This window comes from Gallus gallus, chromosome 1 (assembly GCF_016699485.2).
Source record: "Gallus gallus isolate bGalGal1 chromosome 1, bGalGal1.mat.broiler.GRCg7b, whole genome shotgun sequence".
In the NCBI taxonomy this organism is placed as follows: Eukaryota; Metazoa; Chordata; class Aves; order Galliformes; family Phasianidae; genus Gallus; species Gallus gallus.
This window is the reverse complement of record NC_052532.1, coordinates 192,320,269-192,340,217: the sequence shown is the minus strand read 5'-3', so window position 1 is coordinate 192,340,217 and position 19,949 is coordinate 192,320,269. Positions and strand designations below refer to the sequence as shown.

Genomic DNA, 19,949 nt, shown 5'->3' with positions numbered 1-19,949 from the left:
ATCGAATTCTTAATGATAAGCAACTGGGCCTTGCCACATTGCAGTATTCCTTAGTTATGTGCTACAGCCAACCTACCACTCTGTATGTTGAGGGCATGGTGTTTGTCCAGGGACCATCCTCCAAGCTTGGAAGCATCAATTTCATAACCCTGAAGCACAGCTGTCCTCTTCTCCCACAGGATCAAGTCAGGACATGACTCATACTCATAACCCACGGAAACTGTGAGCAAAAGAGAAACAAAAGAATCCCTGCACATTAGTAACCTAAAATATACAGTCTGCACACTCAAAATTTCAGCTGAGTTGGGTTGGGACACTCTACGCGCAACTGCCTATTTCATTTAAAATGCCATCATCATAATGTGGACTTGTAGTGATTCCCACTTTAAAGGCCATCTGCATTTAAAAAGGTTCACGGAGTGTAGATGTTGGATAAATGTGCTAGATACTTAAAAGGCACTGTTTTAAAGATATATCTTTAAAACAACTATTCTAGAATGTAAAGAAATGCTGGCTGCCTAAATGGGACAATTTTAATCCTATTTGCCATTCTTAATGCAAGACTGCATGTCAGGAATTTGCTGAAAATCGTGGCCTTACTTTAAGAGTAAAGACCTACACAAATGAAGCAGTGAGCAAAGAATGGACATCAATTTTAGATGAGGCTGACTTGTGGTCATTGATAATGTCAACAAGGTACACAAAAGAACACGGTTTTGTTTGTTACGATGTCTAATCAGTGTCTTTAATAAGCCTGCTACACATCACTGGAGTTATTTAGGAGTAAAATGATGTTAGAAGAAGAATAATGCTTTTGACAGAATAATGACTCCTTTATGGTTTTCTCAGAAGTATCAAGACCCCATTTTATTGGCCTGTTTTTCTTCTGCCCTACCTTATCTTTCCAATACTAATGGCTGAAACGGAGCAAAACTGTAAGTTCTGCACAAATGAAAAGCAATTACATGGCTAATTTTTTGCCAGTTAAAAAAAAAAAAAAAAGTATGATCTCCAAAACAGTGCTGAGCTGTAAGTGAACTCAATATCCCCCATCACATACAGCCTTTTGAAAGATCACACGGGAAGATGTAGTTCAGGAAATGAAGGCTTGATATTTTCCACTGTGCTGGTGGATGGAAGCATTGGAAGCCTGAGTGCTGATGTTCTGAGTACCCTGGGGCTGCAGAGCTGCATCGTGTAGCATGCCGGGACCACCTGCTCATCCAGCATCTTTAAAGAGCAGGTAATAGTATTTCAGTACATGCTATGAAGGCACAGTTCTCATTCTGGGATCCAGACTGGGTAAGGTTCAGCAAGTTCTATCCTTCAGCCTGCTCAAAGCAGCTGTGTTTGGTGACTGAGTACAAGAAACGCACATCCTCTCCTTCTTAGAAAACAAGATGAGAAAGACTTATCTTCTGTGAGGCTATGAGGAATCAGGGCACCATCCTTCTGCCAAAAAAGAGCTCCATTTGTTAAAGATCTCTCCCATCTTGTTAATAACTCTGCTTTACCATCCTGAAAGGGCTGGTCTACCTTCAAGATATGTGACTGTATTTCCTCTGGGCGTTAGGAAGGAAAACTGCAGAGAAGTATCACCTCTATTCACTACACACTCAAAACACCTTCATGGCAACATCATACATCAGATGTCAGGGGAATTTTCCACTGAGAGAGTGATGAGATGCTGGAACACTCTGTCCAGATAAGCTGTGAATGTCCCATTCCTGGAGGTGTTCAAGACCAGGTTGGATGGGACCCTGGGCAAGCTGATTTAGTGCGTGATTTAGTGGTTGGCAACTCTGCCCATAGCAGGAGAGCTAGATGATCTTGGAGGTCCCTTCCAAACCAAACCATTCTGTAATTCTATGATCCTATGTGACATGTTGAGTACGCAGAGCCTGTCTGTCCTCTGATATGAAGCCCCTGACAGTGTTTTGCAGACGTAACTGACTGCACAAAGCACAAAAGAGAACACCCCAGTTTGGGATGATGTTCTTAAAAAGGTAACAAAGGGGAAACTATGAGATGAGGGTAATCCTGAAGGTCAGGCAGAAGGAGGGGAAGAGATTAGGACTCCGTTCTAGGGATTCATTTCAAAGAAGCGCTGACAGCTTTCAGCTGTAGGTGAGAAATAGCCAAATGCCTCTAGTCCCAGTTCATTCCTTCTGTATGGATATGATAGCAGCAGCTCAGGATGTATGTGCTGGGACAAGAGCCAGAGAATAGATAAGTATTCATCTGCTGGGAAAATGCGTGCTGCCTGAACAGCTGGGCCCTATCCTCTCCAAGGAAACAGCAGTGAACCAGCAGGGACCATTTTATGTGTTAGCAGTTGGACTGTATCGATCTGCGACAGGGCTTCTGCATTGCCACTTAGAGGCTTCTAAAAAGAAACACAGGCCCTGGGGTCGCTTACCGAAGGCTTCTGAAAGCCCATACACCTTCTGGCTGTAGACATCTGTCTTATCCCAGATGAAATAATAGGACAGGTCTGGAGCAGCTGCAAACCACTTTCTGAAGAGGCGTCCCTCGACGGCCACCATGAGGTGGACTTTCATGAGGTTGAAGGGGATGGTGGGGTGGGTCATGCTGATCCTCAGGACTGATTTGTAGCCAGCCGTGCGACTGCTCAGGTAACTCACTTTTATTTTACTACCGGAAACGTTAATCTCCTCCTGTAGAGCCTGTGGAAAAGCAATCCGGGAGGTGTTAAATCAGCAGCGAGCAGACAGGAAATGGCAGCAAAGCTGTAATTAATCAAACACACCTTTATAAAAGCTCGGGTAGTCCTGTCTAAAAAAGTACACGTAGTAGGCATCAATTATGAAGGCATGTATGTAATTTATTGACTTAGTTGTGGAAGCCAGGGAAACTCCTCCATCTATGTTGCGTGGGAGAATAGCAGTGGAAAGTACCAGGTTTAAGTCAGTATTTACAATGGGACTCTCTGCTAAAAGGAGTACATGGACTCCTAAAGGTGAAAGGAGCTTGGTGTATGAGAGGATTCCAGTCCATCAGAATAGCTTTCATTTTTTCTGCTGCCTTGGCAGGTTTCAACAGGTGTGAATGGGAAGCCTGATTTAGTGGCTGGCAACCCTGCCCATGGCAGGGAGGTTGGAGATCTTTAAGATCCTTTCCATTCTAAGCCATTCTATGATTCTATTATTCTAATCTTTGCCTCTTGGCCTGTTACCCCACTAAAATATCAAGACCGATTTGGCTTGTATCCTCACAGATGTTTCCTGGTCCTGATGGTAACCTGCCATTCTTCCATGTCACAAACCGTGCTCCCATCCTCCCTCCTCTGGCTCACTCATGTCTCAGTGCTCCCCCTTCGCCCATCTCTCTCTGTAACTGCTACTCTCCCACCTCACCTCTTTGCCCAATATAGCTCTTTTCTCTTTTTATCCTGTGCCCTGGCCCTTCTTCAGCCCTTGTGTTTGCTCCTGCTTACCCTGGTGCTTGCTTAAAATTCTTTCCCTCTTAGCTGTGCCATGAAGCTCTTGGCCTGACCTACCACTGTCAACCTCTTTCCCCTTGCTAGCATTATCCCTTCCTCTTCTTTTCCAAATTCATCAGTATTCTAGGTGAGTTGCTTTGTTTTCTCCTCTAGCCATGCAGTAGGGGTATTTTTGAGTGTATTACTAGGGGTATCCCAGGCAGGTGGTGGAGTCCAGTCCCAGTATAGAATTTCATGAACAACTAGAGAAATAGTAGGTAAAGTTTTCTCTGCTTTGAAAGCAGAGAAGACTCAGTAAAGATGGGATTTTCAGGTAATTTACCTGCCAAAGTATAATAAGGCCTTGGAACTCCTTTTTCTAATTTATTTGTTTTATTTTTAGTTAGGGAAATGCTGAGGTATTTTCTGGAAGGCAATCTCCAACACCATGCTGCTTCTCCCCTGCAAAACACTGATAAAAAAAAGCAGCATTTCTTCCTTAATTCTTTGGGGAAGTGAAATTAGTTTTCCCCTTCCAGAAAACTTCATCCTTAGGTAAGCACTGGACATTTTCAGCACAGGGCAGCAGCCTTTAGCAAAGTTTGAAAGATGAAGATAGAATCTTAGCAGCGAGTCTGAAAACTTGGGCTGATAATGGGATGTGTCAGAAGGTCAGAACTTAGCTCTGTGCTCTCCTGCATCACTTCTGCAATATTTCATGTGCTGCAACCCAAATGAGCCATGAAAATACCTCCCCAGCGATATTCAGCTTTCGTTATACCAAGGGCATGGAGGTCGGGAGGCAGGTGGGTCGAGAGATGCTTCCATCACGAAGGGATCACAGCTGTGCTGGTGTCCTCTGAGCCACATCTGTGCCTCCTACACTCTACTCCTACATGGGAGCAGTAAACTTTCCTGATGTGACAAGTTGTTCATCTCTTACAGTTGCTTCATCTCTTACAGTTAGAGCTATAAACGACGACAGATGCAATCTGCCCCCTGAAAAAGACCTCTTCTAAGCTATTATCCAAGGCCTAACACTTCTTCAAGTAGTAACTTACAACCTCCGAGCTTGCAGCACTTGACCAAAGGATGCATCCAGAAGTTAAAGTGCTGTTCCACTGTGCTCATAAATATTTACTTTCTCTAATGCAGCCTTTTCAATTTACATATCTCAGTGTTTAGGAGGGTGAAAAATGACAGAACTGGGAAAACCTAGGAATTTTAAAAGGTATTTTATGAGCTCAGCAACAAGCTGGGCTGGGACCAGGCTCAACCAGAGACCAGCTGAGCCAAGCTGCTGTAAAGGTGGTCCCTTGTATCAAATCTGTCTTTATATGTAACCCCGTTAGGAAAAAGCCAGGCAGCAATAATTGTCACTGAGGTACTATTTGCAACGTCTGGTTCAAATTCCTGTCAAAAATAATTATTTCTCTCTGTCACGATCTCTCTCAGCTGTCTGCCATTTCAGGAGAAGGGTCAGCACAGAGGTACCAGTGTAGGGGATTGTGTTTAAAGGTGCCTGCTTTAAGGGCTGGTTCAGTGGGTAATTTGGATTGCTCAAAATGTATTCATAGTTTGTAAGCAGTACTAAACTAGCAACAAAGCAGGGCATGGGTGGGAGGATAATCCAATAGGTCACTGGTGGGAGATGAGGTGAAAACAAGCTTTAAAATGCTCTGAATGCACCAAAATTCATTTTGCCAATAGACAAGGCAAGATACATTTCGGCCTTTTTTTCTTTTTCTTTTTTCTTTTTTAATTAAATACAAATGCTGAGAAGGAATTTTGAGAAAGGAAAGCATTTAGGGCCTGATTCAGGGACTGTAACACAGGCATGCATGTAGTGCCTTTGAGATATCCAAAACCTCTGCATGGGGATGCACAGATCTGACAAGGACCTTTTCGACATCCTCGTCCCTCTGAAACTACACTTGGAGGTCTGAAGAGACCCTTTAGGACATCCTAAATGACACCAAATCTGTGTTGAGACATCTGAATCAAACACATTAAAAACATATTATTTAGTCTTTTGAATTCATCCATGTAGAGACCACTGCATTTATTTCCTGAATCTTATAAGTTCCTGCCTGCCCACTTCTTTAGCTTGTCAAAATCCTTTTACCAGCCCTGCATTTGCTTGTCAACTCATTCCAGCAATACACCCTTCTATTATATTTAACATTTTTGTACTGGGGACTGTGCATTATAAAATGCAGCTGCAGAAACTTACAGATAAGTTTTTTTAATGTTGTATATATACCCAGAACAAGAACAAAAAGTAGTCCATTAATGAACTGAAGTACAGTTAGGACACTGCTGTAATAGGAGTTCCTCTTATATGACAAACTCTGCTACTTTCAGCTGCCAATATTTCAGGATGAACACAATTTTATGGATTTTGGCTAAATCATTTGGTATGGGGGTAAAGTATTATTCACCATGTTGTATGGGATTCATCTTACAGAAACACTGGAACCTAAAAGTGAGGAGAATCCTCTAAGCTGTTCTTCCAAATCTCCCCATTGGCAGCAGGCAGAGGTGGGCTCTTCAGAAGGAGAGTCTTTCCCTGCTAATTTAGGAGTGGGATTCAATTTCAGTTTAAGGCATCTAAATCCACTTGACATCCAAGTGTGTGTATAAGAGGCAGGCATCTAAGCACTGATTATAGTAGAGATCTAACCAATATTGTCAGTGGGAACCAGATACTTTCAAGATGGTCAGCGTAATTGATCTGTAGGTTCTGCTGACAGTATTGATTAGATTTCTGTCAGGTTTAATGGGAGTGTGGACATCTAGCACACATCCAGATAACTGCAGGTGAACACCTGATTTAGATGCCTTCATCTCAAAATGAATGCCACTTAATTTGATTCCATAACTATAGGTGTCCAGTGCCACTCAGGATGTCCAAGTTATCTGTGACACTCACAGGGTTTAGCAGACCTAGTGCAGGACACTCATAGGGGAATCATTCTGGATTGGCAGCTGGAGATAATGCATGAAATTTACAGGGCGTTTCAAATGGCACTACATATTTATAGTCAGGAATCTGTATTGAACCATTGCTTATGATTTACATTCCTGGCCTCTTTCACAGTCAATAGACAGATGCATCCTTATTGAAGAGGAGTTTTAGAATGTTTGAGTTCGATAGATACAATTAACATAATCTAACAAGTATTCCACCAAATAATGAGTGAGGTTGAGTGAAGTTATGATTGTACTTTTTTCTGCATCAGATATTTGCTTCAAAGGTGCGCTAAACATTGCTTTTTCACAGTTCTTATTGGATTGAGAAAAAGAGATGTGAAAATCAAACCAAGAATTTGCATTTTGATGGACAATACAAGACATGGGACTTATTTAGTAATTAAGCTGGGACAAACTCGGAGACTCTAATTGGAAATAAGTGTGAGAAGGGTTCACAGGATTTGGTCCAGAGGGAAGGGTAATGAGATGACTAGCTTCATTTATTCAGTACCTGGTTCAGTACCTGGTGTTCCTACAATTAGGAGATGTGAAGTGACTTCTTTCCTCATTAACGCTACTGAAACCTCAGCGGAGTCAAGCAGGAAGCACACAATTTGTCGCTACACTTGTTATTATTTCTACTTGGCAGGACACTGTTTGTCACTAAAAGCAATACCCAGAATATACTGAGTACTGGCATCTAGGACCCAGGGAATAATATGTCCAAGAAAGGAAAATTTGAATTCTGCTGATCTATACATTTCAACACAGAAGAAGGGTCATTCAGTTGTTTGGTTCATTCTGTTCAAAACCCAACTTTCCACTCAACAAAATACTCTGAATCCACACCATGTTACTAAAACTACTTTATGTGACTTTATATAACATGACCAGGAATGGATCTCGATGATTATGGGTCCCTTCCAACTCAGGATACTCTAGGATTCTATGATACTATCCTTCATTAAAAAAAAAAAGGGAAATGGGGATGAGGAAGGACAAGCCACCCTATCCCTTAGCTTAACTATTGCAGGTATCATGGCATGAAATAAAACTCAGGTTCTTGGTACACTGGCCTTTCGCCATGTCATTTGCTGGCTGACTGTGCATCTCAGCATCTTTGCAGACTAGTGGCTGCATCCTCAAACCCTGTGGGTAATGCCCCGTGGGTTAAATCTGCTCTTGAACAGGAGAAAGGCATCGGAGCAGAAGAAGTTCATAAGACTTGCATGGGGTGTTGGAGTACTGAATGCCAAAGCACTACCTGAAGGCCACTGTGGCCCAGCCCACATTAGGCCTCATCCTACCTACCACAGATGAAAAGTGAAAGCAAAGTAAGGCCAAAGCAGGTTCCACTGAAAGATGCAAGTGTTTGGTCTCCATCTCTCAGGGATAAGGTGAAATAAATCTTCTGGATAAGGGGAAAAAATTCTTCTGGCTAAGTGTGTGTTCGGAAGAGAGGGCTCTTGGCAAAAGTCTGAAAAATGGGGAAGCAAAGTGGGAATGCTTCTTTTTAGAATAGTAGGTAGGGGGATAGAAAAAGACATAGAGGCATAATATTGTTCAATTTGCTCAGAGTAGGCAAAAGAAGTGGAGAAAAGAACTGGATGATGTTCTCTCAAGCTCATACCTGGATTTCAGGAACGATAGGACCTTTCTCGGAGCAGGAACTCGCAAAAGCCGTCAGTGGAGATGGTGAGACCACAGGGTTGGGTCGAGCAAAGTTACTGAGATCACAGCTTGGGATCTCATTCTCTTCGTGTCTCATGATGATGGTCTCCATGACAAAGAAGCGATCCCATGGCAACCACAGTGTGTGCTCCTGGGTGATGAAGGGAGCCCGCTCGAAGTGCAGGATAATGGAGATCCCGCCGATGGTAACGAGATCAAAGCTGTTTTAAGAGATGGAATGCAAAGTTAGTGTAAGCAACATCCTGCAAGAAAACATGTTTGAAGGAGAAAAACAATCGTCCTTCTACGCCACAGAAATACCATCACCCACATTTTACAAATATGGAATCTACAGCTTGAAGAAGCTTTTGTTGGGTAAGAGAACTGACTTGGCTTCTTTGTGTGTTGTTTCCTTGTGAATAAAAACTTCCCTATCCCTTTTTTTCAGACAAATGTTTATCTTCGTTATTGGTTTTCTGGTATTATTTAACCATATATACTCATTTTCCTTTTTCTTGGCGTATTTGTCAGCCATGGTCACAGATTCGATCCATTTGCACGATGAAATAAACTATTTGGAAAGTAGTTTCTTTGACATGCCAGCATATAAATTGTCTTGGCATCCACTGCTAACCTGACTAATACCTAATGCAACTCAGGGAACATGTGGAGCCCAGTCATGGACTGCACTGTACTAGGCACAAGAAAGAAATGGAGACCAGAAGGCTGTCCCTGTGCCCAGTACTCAGCACTCATACACATATCCTTTTTGATTCTTAATCGTTTAGGGCAGAGTAGATAAGCCACTGCCTGTGGTCCAATTACAGTCTACAACTTCATCCTATGCTACCCTCAGCTAAGTGGCTTTTCTGTCTGAGTTAGTGTTGGAGAATATTACATTGGGTGAGCAGACAGCTCACCAGAGCTGTCTGAAAGGATGTTATCTCAACAAAGGAAATATTCTTCCTCTTGATGTAAAGATGGTGGGATGGAGTTTTTGTTTTCTGTTTCCTTTGTGCTATATTTAAAATTCATGCCTTGTCAGAGGGTGATTTAATGGAGCACCACAGGATATATCTATTATGTATATACTCAAACAAGAGGTGTGACTGAGAAAGGAAATGATATCAGCATGATTTGAAGACCTTCTCGTTTTGCTTCTTTTTTTGTTTGTTTGTTCTCAGTTATGTATTCAGGCACAGAAGGTTTTCTAGTTTTGCCTCCTTCTCACTTGAGGTGCTCAGTGCTGGTATCTGATGGTCTTGCACAGAACTACAAGCTTGGGGAGAGCTCCCTGGCTTCAGTGGAGTTGCCAGCACCTTGTAATCACAAGGTGAGAAAGTAGGTGAAAAAGTCCCTAAAATTATCATTTTTAATCAATCATGAGACTTTTGGGCCTGCTGCAAAAACCCCAGAGTAGCAACAAAGGGTGTGTTGTACATTTTTTTCTGATAGACAATAGATTGAGGTGCCACTTAGTAAACACAGATATGAAAAGACAGAGTTATTCAGGAAAGAATGCTAAATTGAGTCCATAGGAGGGAGTGGAAAGCATTTTAGAAACCCGAAGACATGCTTACTCTACCACTCAATTGGGGACATCCACATCCCAGCCTGATGGAGTTTGGACTGTAGAGCCTAACAAGCAACTTGCAGCTCCTTGCCAGCAGAGCTGCACAGCACTTCTGCTTTGATGAGAGCATTTTTAACAGTCAGTTAGCATCTGGCAAGCCCTTCAGCTACGAGGGTGAAACTCTTGCTGGGCACTAAAAGGGGCAACGGGAGGGAAGAAACAAACATTACAAATGATGCCTACATTTTTAGGCAAGTGGGAAAGTGTTTTTATTTGGAAACACCTCCATTTTGCTTCTTTGTGAGTGATTCTTGGCTTCAACCAAGCCTTGGTGAAGGATGGTAACCTGTTCGGGGAAACAGCCTTGCCTCCCTGCATCCATGAAACAGCATGCAGAAGGTGAAGTGCTGCCTCCACGTTAGCTCCAGCAGCTGTGAAAACACAGAGATGCAGAGAACACAGGACTGCTGCTCACGAGCTGCTCTTCCCAGAGTCACAGGGTGCAGCTCTGAAGCTCCCCTGATGAACTGAACTAGATCTACAGCTAAAACCAAACAGAAAAACATGAACTGAAAACACCCTCGTGCCAGCTTCCCCATAGCGAAATTAAATTGAACAGGAAATAAAGCTGTCTTGGGATTGAAGGAATGAGATACTTTTGATTCTGTTTTTGTTCCTGATCTATGATGTCTTTTTTATCACTCTAAAAAAATCATACTTATTGTACAGTCATATTGTTCCATTTTCCTTAAAAGGCTCCAGAGAGGACGGCCAAAGGCTGAAATTCTCTATTTACCCACAAAGCAGGCTCAAAAAAATCCCAACCCAAAAGCACAGAGAAGTGTAACCCTTTCTCATCTCTGCTCCGAAAGGCCCATGTGCTTGGACATTATATGAGAGCCATTGAGAGTTGCTGAACATTACAGTGGCAAAGCCATGCTGAAATCCTTCCTGTCATTTTATTAACACCACGCCAACAACCACGTGATGACTCACAGACTTTACAAGCAAAAATTTGATCAAATTTAAGGTTCTATTTGAAAGTATGGCTTATAATCCAGTGCTGATACTTTGCTCCCACAGTCACATCTGCATTACGGAGAAATCATGAATACAATAGAGTGGCTTGGAGATGGCATTTTATCTTCATGCCTTGTTATCTGAAAAACGTCAGTGTCACAATAATTAGTCTAAAAACACATGTAAGCCTTTAAGTTATCAAGGAGCTGAGCTAGTAGGAGCAGCAATGACTTCATGAACAGACTAAGAAATGTGACCGAAGTAGGATCAGGATTACACTGTTAGAGACTGTATCGTAATAACCATGTGGTTACAGCTCATCTCGCTTGGTGCTAACAGTTTCAGGACTCAGTGACAGGGATGTAAACCAAGAGGGAATGACCTCAAGTTGTGACACAGGATGTTCAGCTTGGATATTAGGAAAAATGTATTCTCTGAAGGAATGGCAATGCATTGGCACAGACTGCCCAGGGAGGTGATGGAATCACTGTCCCTGGAGGTGTTCAAGAACTGTGGAGGTGTGGCACTGAGGGACATGGTCAGTGGGATGGGTTGGGGTTGGGCTTGATGATCTTAGTGGTCCTTTCCAACCTTAATGATTCCAAGACTCTATGAACCACTCACAGGGGTTAAAAATTCAGTTCACTGTAATATGACAAATACTAAAGCCAGTGAGTTTTAAGCAGCTATCTCATAATGTCTAGAACATTGTAACTGCGTGTAGGCATGTTCCCATTTTCTCCAAACCAGAATGACAACACAGATGGGCTGGATGGTCCTATATGAGTGTGCAGTGCCATGGACTGGCTATGCATGCAGCTTGTTACTGTAGTTCAGAAGAAAATACATTTTGCTTAAAAAACATCAACTTCTTAAAACACAGTGGCTCAATCATGTGAAAACTGCACTGTGGAAAAGCTGATGAGAAGAGAGCTCTATTTAGAAAGAATTCTGAAAGCCATCAAAATACATAATAGAAACAGTAATAGCAATAATTCTCTATTTGATTTTGAAAGTGCTTTACAAATAGTATTTAATAAATGATGTTGCAACCAGTAAGGAAGGCAAGTAAATGTTATCTCCCTTTTACAGGCTGGTTGGCTGGCCCAGCAAGGCTCAGAGACACATCTCATGCTACCTGCTAAATTGGGAACAAGACTAAGAGTAGAAATAAAGGATGTCTAACATTATGTGCTGCCCTGATAATCTTAGTCTGAACGCTCTTGAAGATTTTAAGGTAATTTTTAGAAGACCTCGCTACCGAGGAAGCCATTGGATTCAGAATCACAGCAACACAGAATCGTAGGTGTTGGAAGGGACCTCTGGAGATCACCTAGTCCAACCCCTGCTAAAGCTGGTTCCCTGAAGCAGGTTACACAGGAAAGCATCCAGGCAGATTCTGAATATCTTCAGAGAAGGAGACTCACAACCTCTCAGGGCAGCCTGTTCCAGCCTCTGTCACTCCCAAAGGAAAGAAGTTTTTCCTCATGTTCATACAGAATGTGCTGTGTTTCATTCTGTGCTCAGTGCCCCTTGTTCTGCTGCTGGGCATTGCTGTAAAGCCTGGCTCCATTCACTTGACTCCCACCCTTTAGATATTTATAACACAGTGATAATAACCCCAGTAAGTCTTCTCCTCTCCAGGCTGAACAGTCTGTTTGCCTATTTACTACCTCCAGAGTACGCGGATGCACTGCTGTGCCTTTCCATTTGAGAAAATATCTTCAAGACAATATTGGAAGGTATTTTTTTTATGATCCAAGAGATGCAGCTTTGCAGCTGGACAATTTGTGGAACGTTTGTTGTATGCACAGGGTTTCTGCAGAAGCAGATTGATCTGAGGGGAAGGTGAAGGAAATGAGCTGGGAAGAGCTGACGTCAGGCCGCCTGAGCTAGGCCGCATTCTCACAACCACAGACAGAAATCCTGGCTTCACGACGAGTCCCACCTGATCTCAGACTCCCTGGTCTGTGATAGCTGATCTCTGCCATTTTTATCATTTGGAACTGAGGGTCTGGCAGGGGCTGAGTCAGCAAACTGCAGCAATGAGCTCCTTGAAACCAATTGAGCTCAGGGAGGTTGGCAGCAGGCCCCGAGGAAGCAGCAGCTCACTGAAGGTTGGTGGAGCATACTGATGCCATGGCTGCGTTGCTTTCTGCTTGGGTCCCTTGCCAGAGGTTGGAAAGGACATGGCATGCAAGCCCTGGTCTGACCCTACAGCAATAACAGAATTATTGCTACAGGAAAGAAATAGTAACACAACTACTGCAAAGGTGCTGGGATAGCACTTCTAACCTCTGTGCTCTTGCACTGTTATGTTTGTTGGCTAGAGATGTGCTCAGAAGCAAGGTCCCTTCTCAAAGCAAAGAGACAGTCCCTTCCTCAAAGTCCTCGCAATCTCAGGGAAATATTGCACATAGTAATTGTGCGTTATCTAGGGCAAGGAAACAAGTAGATGGAAAAAGGTTCTGGAAGGTATTATTGCCTACAGACTCTGCAGGTATATATATGTGTCCTAATACATGCAGATTTTGTGCAGGTTTGTTCAGAGCAGTTTGATGCTGAGAGTGCAGTTTCAATCTCACTCTCATGCAAAGCAGGTTTAGTGAGTTTGACAGAGATATTTTTAGCATGAATGTGCAAGACGTTTTCCCTTTTGCAGTGATGCCTAAGCTACATACAATACACAGGCACCAGTTCCAAAGGTGTTTTCTGAAGGAGAGCCTTGGTTTTCACTCTTTACCTTTAAGACATTACTGTCACATCATCCAAAAGGTGGAGCAACAATAGATAACTTAGTCACCATTACTTTTAGAGTAGGTGCAAAACCCCAAACATGAACAAGGCAGCATTCAGCACATGTTGCTAGCACATGTTCCTATCTTCCATCATAATTCTACCAGCTTCTCTCGCCAAGTCAAACCTTTAATGAAAGTGGTGGATTGGAGGGTGCTAAAATCTATAAATCCTCTCCCAAGTACTAGTGGTTAGCAGTCAACACATGGAGCATGTGCAGCTGGAACCCCTTCTGTTTCATTTTTATTCTTAAAAGAAAGGGAGCCAATTAGCACTGACAGACAAAAGATAAGATGAAAGACTTTCCCAATTTGCAACGGTTTTGTTTTGGTTGAGTGTGATTGCTCAAATATTAAGCACTTGCCTGTAACACAACTGTAATCTTAATGACTTCTTCCTAATTATTTTAACATGAATTAGTAAGAATAGAACTGCAGGAGACATCTTTTCTTTACATGCATATGCAGTGCATTTCCTAATTGTTGGCTAATGATTCTAATCTATATTACAAAATTAATAGTAATAAGATATAAGAATGAACAACCAGCAACAACAAAAGTGCATCAATATCTTCAAAATGCATCAACAGTAAGTGCACCCTTCCAAGTTTTTCTTTAGTGCCGACAGTATTAAATGCTTAATCATAGCTTGAATACTGAAAATCCTATAAAGATATCCTACCTGCCATCTTGTCTGCTGATAGTGTATCCAAAAAGAGGATTGTTGACAAAACTGATGTTGACTCCAACCAGGGGGGTTCCATCCACTGTCATCACCTGGCCTCGAATTACACATGCGTGCCTGGAGGAAGGAGAGAAATGATAAGAAATAGTCATTCTTTTGACAAATGGGGGATTTTTCTCTACTTCTGCGGCTAGGAATTCCTGTAAATTAGACAGCACATACACTTACTGAGGCTGGGAAGCACAAGGCCATGAAGTCTGCCTTGAAGGTGGCCTGCTGGTCCAGAAAATTTTTCTCGGGAGTTGTATAAGGATATTTGATATCAGAATTGAGGTTCACTTTTAACATTCTCATGAAAAATACAGCGGCTGCAGCATATAACTATGAGCTTCTGTGGGGTTCACAACATTACACTGGAATTTGCTCTAACCAAGCTTCAGTGTATTGACAATACTGCCCTAACTGAGGGCAAAACATGTTGTAATCATGGCAAACAGAAACACAGCAAGTCGTGAACAGATACAGTTATGGCACAAAAGCTCTCAGAAATAAGAAGCACAATGGGCTTGATGGCTTGTTTCTTCCAGATTCCACAAAGACCCTTAAGTTACCAGTTGTGAAAAACATGACAGATCATTTTCTAGGTTCACATAGGTTCCCTACAACAATGCTTGAGGAACTGAGAACTCTAACAAGACAGGATTTTCCTTCCCATCTTTTTTCTTTCCAAGTTTGGTAGCTTGCAATATTTTATAGGCTACATCTGTTCCAATTACTCTATGCTCTTTTATCTAAAGATCGTGAGGATCTTTACAAATATTGATTAATCCTGCACGACAGATATTTTACAAAGAGAGGAAATAAAGCAGAGTGCATTTCAATTGTCCAAGGTCAGTCAGAAAATCTGCAGCAAAGCTGAAGACAGATTTTTCTATGTTCTCATTCCGAAGTCTACTTCCAGACCTCTAAGTCATTATCGTGCTGCAACCTGAAGAGCTTCCTGCCAAGACAAAGCATCACATGTCTATGAGAGTGTCTGAGCCCAATTTTTGGCTGAGGGCAACTATTTTTTTCTGAGCAATGATAGCAAATAGTGGTGTCAGTGTGCTAACATGAGCCGGTGAGTGATTTTCCTAACTGCTGTCCTGGTGGAGAGCTGGGATTGAAAGGTAATGTTTCTGCTTGCGCAGGACCAGATTTCAGCAAGAGTAAATCATCCCAGCTGCACTTGCTATCTACTCACTTGCGCTAAGAAATGCCAGTTTACTTCTTCATTCAGGCAAAGGATGATACCTGCAGTGTTTTGTAAAGTTGAAAGATTAAGATATTTCCTTTGAGTCCATCTAAAAATCTGATACTGTATAATGCAAGGAGATAACACATAATTTCTATTAAGTAAAGGCTGTCTTAATTGTATTTCCCACAGCACAGCAGACTATTTTTCAGGGAGTCTTAAAACTCCTACTGATGTAAATGGAGAGCTCAAATGTGCCAGCAATCTGAAATGTGACTTGGTTCTCAGACAATTTTGGAATAGAACACAGGAAAATGAGATAATAGAAGTGATTTTTCTGTCATCGAGTTTTCTCTGATAAATCATTACTAGGAATCATGAAGGAAGACACTTGGACCCAGCTTGTAGTTAATAATATTCTTCGTATTTCTATTGCCTTTCTCATTGAAGGCTCTAACACAACTTCACATATACAAAAAAACTGAAGTAATATTCAAGTACGGCAAAGCAAAACACCTGTCACTCCCTATCAGACAGACAAAATATAACTTAAAGGATCACAGTACCACAGAATATACCTGGGATAACGTTGATGCTTAGAATAATCCTGCTGAAGCCTACAGGTTAGCAACCATAGTGCAATTCTGCACAAGTGAGTAACCTCACACCTGAGCTAAGAGCAGAAGATGGGCTTTCTCTTCCAGGTTTTTTCATGATGCTCACCACCCTGCCCCATCTCCTTCCATACCCTTTGGAACTATCATCTCCTCTCAGCTTCTTGTTCAGGGAGGAGGCAGTGCCATCATCCCTGGAGACACTTAGAGAGATGTGTGGATGTGGTGCTTCAGGCTGTGGTTTAGTGGTGGGATTGTAGTGTTGGCTGATGACTGGAGTTAATGAACTTATGGGTATTTTCCAACTGAGATGATTCCATGATTATGTGATATTTTATGAAAGATAAAGAATCAGTACAGGTCTGCTTGAAAACCAAAACCTTATTCTTGGTTGGGTCTCAGTGTTCTGATTTACTGATTGCATATTCAAGTCAACAATGGCACTCTTAATGTTTTAAAATACTTCAGAAGCAAGATCAGAAAACGCTTTTGCAAACCCAGAAAGAACACTTCCATTTGTTGTTCCTCCCATCCAAGAGTTAAAACCACGGAAAGGAAAACATACAAAATGTTGCAGGTGTTTCTCCTGCTGTCATACATAAAACACATCCAACCAGTTCAAACATCTAAGTAATACTGCAAACACATCAGCCTAGATCCTCAGCTTCTGTTAATGGGGGGATGTGCTTTATATCAGCAAGCATCTGGTCTGTTACATAACACAGACAACTATTTTTTTCAGTAACAGCGATCAGCACAGTGTGGACAAGCACAGAACTTTGCAGCTCCAACAAATGAACTTGAACTCCCACCTTCCAGCAAGAGACAGGATTCCCATTCCAGCCAGTGCTTCACAGCACATCTGTGTGCTCACTACGTCAGATGAGGCTAACATCTTTTCTCAGAGAAGCAGCTGCATCCACCAGTCCTCTAGAGGACTACAACAACAGTTTTACTTACGTGCTATAGGGGAAGATGTTCCCACAAAGGGGATGTCCTTCCCAAACCACAGTGATAAAAAGAAGCTGGAGCAATAAGCACAAATCTGAATTCACTTAAAGGCGGGAGGGATGGGAACTGGAGGAAAACCAAAGCATGATTTGATTCTCAACTCTTCTCTTTCCCTAGGTGATAAAATTTGCCCCGCTTGGGAAAAGCAGTGAACACAATGCGTGGGAAGCAGCTGGCTTCTCTAGTGTCAACGTGTCCTTTCTGGAGGCAAGATCGACTACCCACAACACGCCAAGCCCCCCAGGAACCTGGTTAATGCTAATTTAGTCAGCCATTTCCTTCAGAAGACCTTGGTCTAAATGCAATTATGCTACAAACAAGTTAAGTGGTACTGCTAAGACGCTCAGCTCTGCTAGGTCTCCCGATATATTTACATAAAATTATCTCTCATGTTAATAGAAAAAATTTATTCCATCAGTTTAGGCATGCCAGTTCAGAGTGCTTTCTACAGTGGAGCTAAATTAAATTTCTTGTAGCTGGAGCCTTGGCTTCCCATTGAAATAATGAAAGTTTCTATCTACTGCCTCTGGTTTTCGTTTGTCTCATTTTTGTTTGCTTGTTTCCTTCAATACTTTCATATGAGGCTGTACGGATTCTTGTTTTGCAATGAACAGTACTCCACCTGTTTTCTACTTTTAAATCAGACCTTCCCTATTTATTTTATTTAAATTTGTCCATAAAAACTTTTCAGAAACCCCAAGACATTGTCAACTTGCTATTTCAAGTGGCATATCGTACAATTTTATACCATTGCTTTCTGAAGTCCAGGATTCAAGTCCTTCTTTATGCCTTAGAAAAGTTAAGCCTTCCTGGTAAGAGCTGGGACACAGAAGCAAAGTAGACAGGGCTGCACTGATACCTTTACATTCCCTTTGGTAAGATATAAGGAAAGTTCGATAGGCTGCTTTACTTTTCTACAAAATCTGAGCAGACCTAAAGAGTTTTAGAACAGAAGCCAGAAAAGTAAATCCCCCAAAGCCACTTCACAGATTCTTATTAAGGATTTGTCTTTAATACTGACTCTGACCCAATGTCTCATAACTTAGACATTGGCCCTTCCAACACTTCTTATTCATAGATGTTTTCTGCTGACACTGTGCTTGGCACTGAGAAATAGACAAAAAATACTGCTTTTGCTGAACCTTTTTTCATTGTGGAAAGAAAATTCTACACATCTTATATCTTTTTTCTTTTTTTGCTGGAAGAAATGTATATTCTTTCCTTGACTGAGAATAGGTGCCAAGGGGAAATCTCACCCCGATGAATTTCCGTAGCGCCTCAAAATATTTCCTCCAGAACTCATCGTGCCTTCTCCCTCAAAGATTTCAGAGGCATGGAGATAGTTATCATGACTGCTTAGCCAGCTTCAGCCAAGTTACTCATAATAAGTATTTTAATTTGCTGGCATAAATCTCTTCTTCTCTTTGGTCTTATCGACCACTTCACATTCTACTGGGATAGGCACGCTGGGATGAACCTTCAGTAGAGCACCATGGAGTGAAAATCTAGGAAGTTATTTCTTAGAATGATAGAATCATAGAATGGTTTCAGTTGGAAGGGACCTTAAAGCCCATCCAGTTCCAAACCCTGCCATGGGTTGGTTCCCTCCCCACCAGCTCAGGCTGCCCAGGACCCCATTCAGCCTGGCCTTGGGCACCTCCAGGGATGGGGAATCCTCAGCAATCTGGGCAGCAGCACCAGGGCCTCACCATCCTTGCTAGTAAGAGCTTTACTATTGAAATTAGTCAGTCTTAGCTCTATTTTCTTTCTCTGCTACACACCTGTGCAACACAGGTCATATCAGATTGTCTGTATGTGTTCTAGTACTCCACCTGCAAAATCGGTACTGAGGTAAATCTCCTTCCAGGGACATAAGAAGGATAACTGTAGCAATCTGCTATTTGCTTGCATAGGGAATTTAACAGTCTCAAGGTACTTCATCTGTGACATTCTGGGAAACATTCCCAATAAATATAGATTATTGCAGTTGTTTGTTAAAAACACAATCTGGTGGCTTTAGCTATTGTTACTTTTTTTTGTTTGATACGAACACAGGATGCAGCAAAATATACCTTGGCCATGTTGGGTTGAACGCACCTGTCTCATGTCAAACAACCTGAGAGCTGTCTGGTCCTGGACAGACAGAAAAATTGGCAGGATGCCAGATAAAAGCTAAGGGCACCACGATCAAACACATGGCCACACAGAGAATGCCTGAGCTGACAGATGAAGGGCAAAAGAAGAAAAGAAAACTGCAGAACGTACAGATCTTCAAGTTTATTGCTTGTGGCAATATCCCCTTCAAAAGCTGTCTGTAAAAAAAAAAACCCTCTGTCTGGAAAGAAAGCTCTGCCCACTTGTTTCTTAACTGTGCCGAAATATCTCCTGATAGGCTTTTCTTGAACTGAGTTAATTCCTTTCTAGGTTCTTCAGTTTAGCTGCAGGAAAAGCTTAAATTGGCAACTCCTCTGCTGATCTATATGTCTTCTGAATTAAGGAGCTAAGGTTAGAAAAAAAGAATGGAAAAGGTCCTGATAAAAGTTTTTTTGTTGGAGAAGAAAGGTATGCTCATATGGAAAAAATGAAATTAAATTGAAAAGTAGCCATCCAGAAAGACTCCATCACCCCCTCGGATAACACAAATGAGTTTCTGAAAGGCTTTGGCACATGTGGGACAGTGAGGATAGAAATGGTGAATTAGACTCAGCAGAGAACCTTGCCAATAAGGAGAGCACCAGAATGCCCCTGTCAATCTGACACAGGACTGAATGTGTTGATATTCAACCAAGTCCCAACCAGGGATCTGATAAAGTGGCTCTGACAGATGTGGTTTGCAACAGATCCTGTCACTCAACCTTCTGAGAAGCCTGGGAGACCCAGGAGAAAAACACTGGATGATGAAGAGCAAAGTTTAGGAGAGCTCTGACCAGG

At 42.0% G+C, this 19,949-nt stretch overlaps 1 protein-coding gene across 21 annotated transcripts in view; it reads right to left on the bottom strand.

Annotated features, from left to right (window-relative positions):
- Nucleotides 1-19,949, bottom strand: part of TENM4 (teneurin transmembrane protein 4) — a 645,160-nt gene that overhangs the window by 66,140 nt on the left and 559,071 nt on the right. For all 21 annotated transcript variants that reach the window (XM_046902783.1, XM_040646792.2, XM_040646975.2 and 18 more), the window contains 4 exons: nucleotides 14,157-14,276; nucleotides 8,046-8,307; nucleotides 2,420-2,687; nucleotides 77-220 (listed from right to left, as the gene is read on the bottom strand). In XM_046902783.1, the coding sequence (XP_046758739.1) occupies nucleotides 77-220; nucleotides 2,420-2,687; nucleotides 8,046-8,307; nucleotides 14,157-14,276 (794 nt within the window). The remainder of the gene's footprint in view (nucleotides 1-76; nucleotides 221-2,419; nucleotides 2,688-8,045; nucleotides 8,308-14,156; nucleotides 14,277-19,949) is intronic.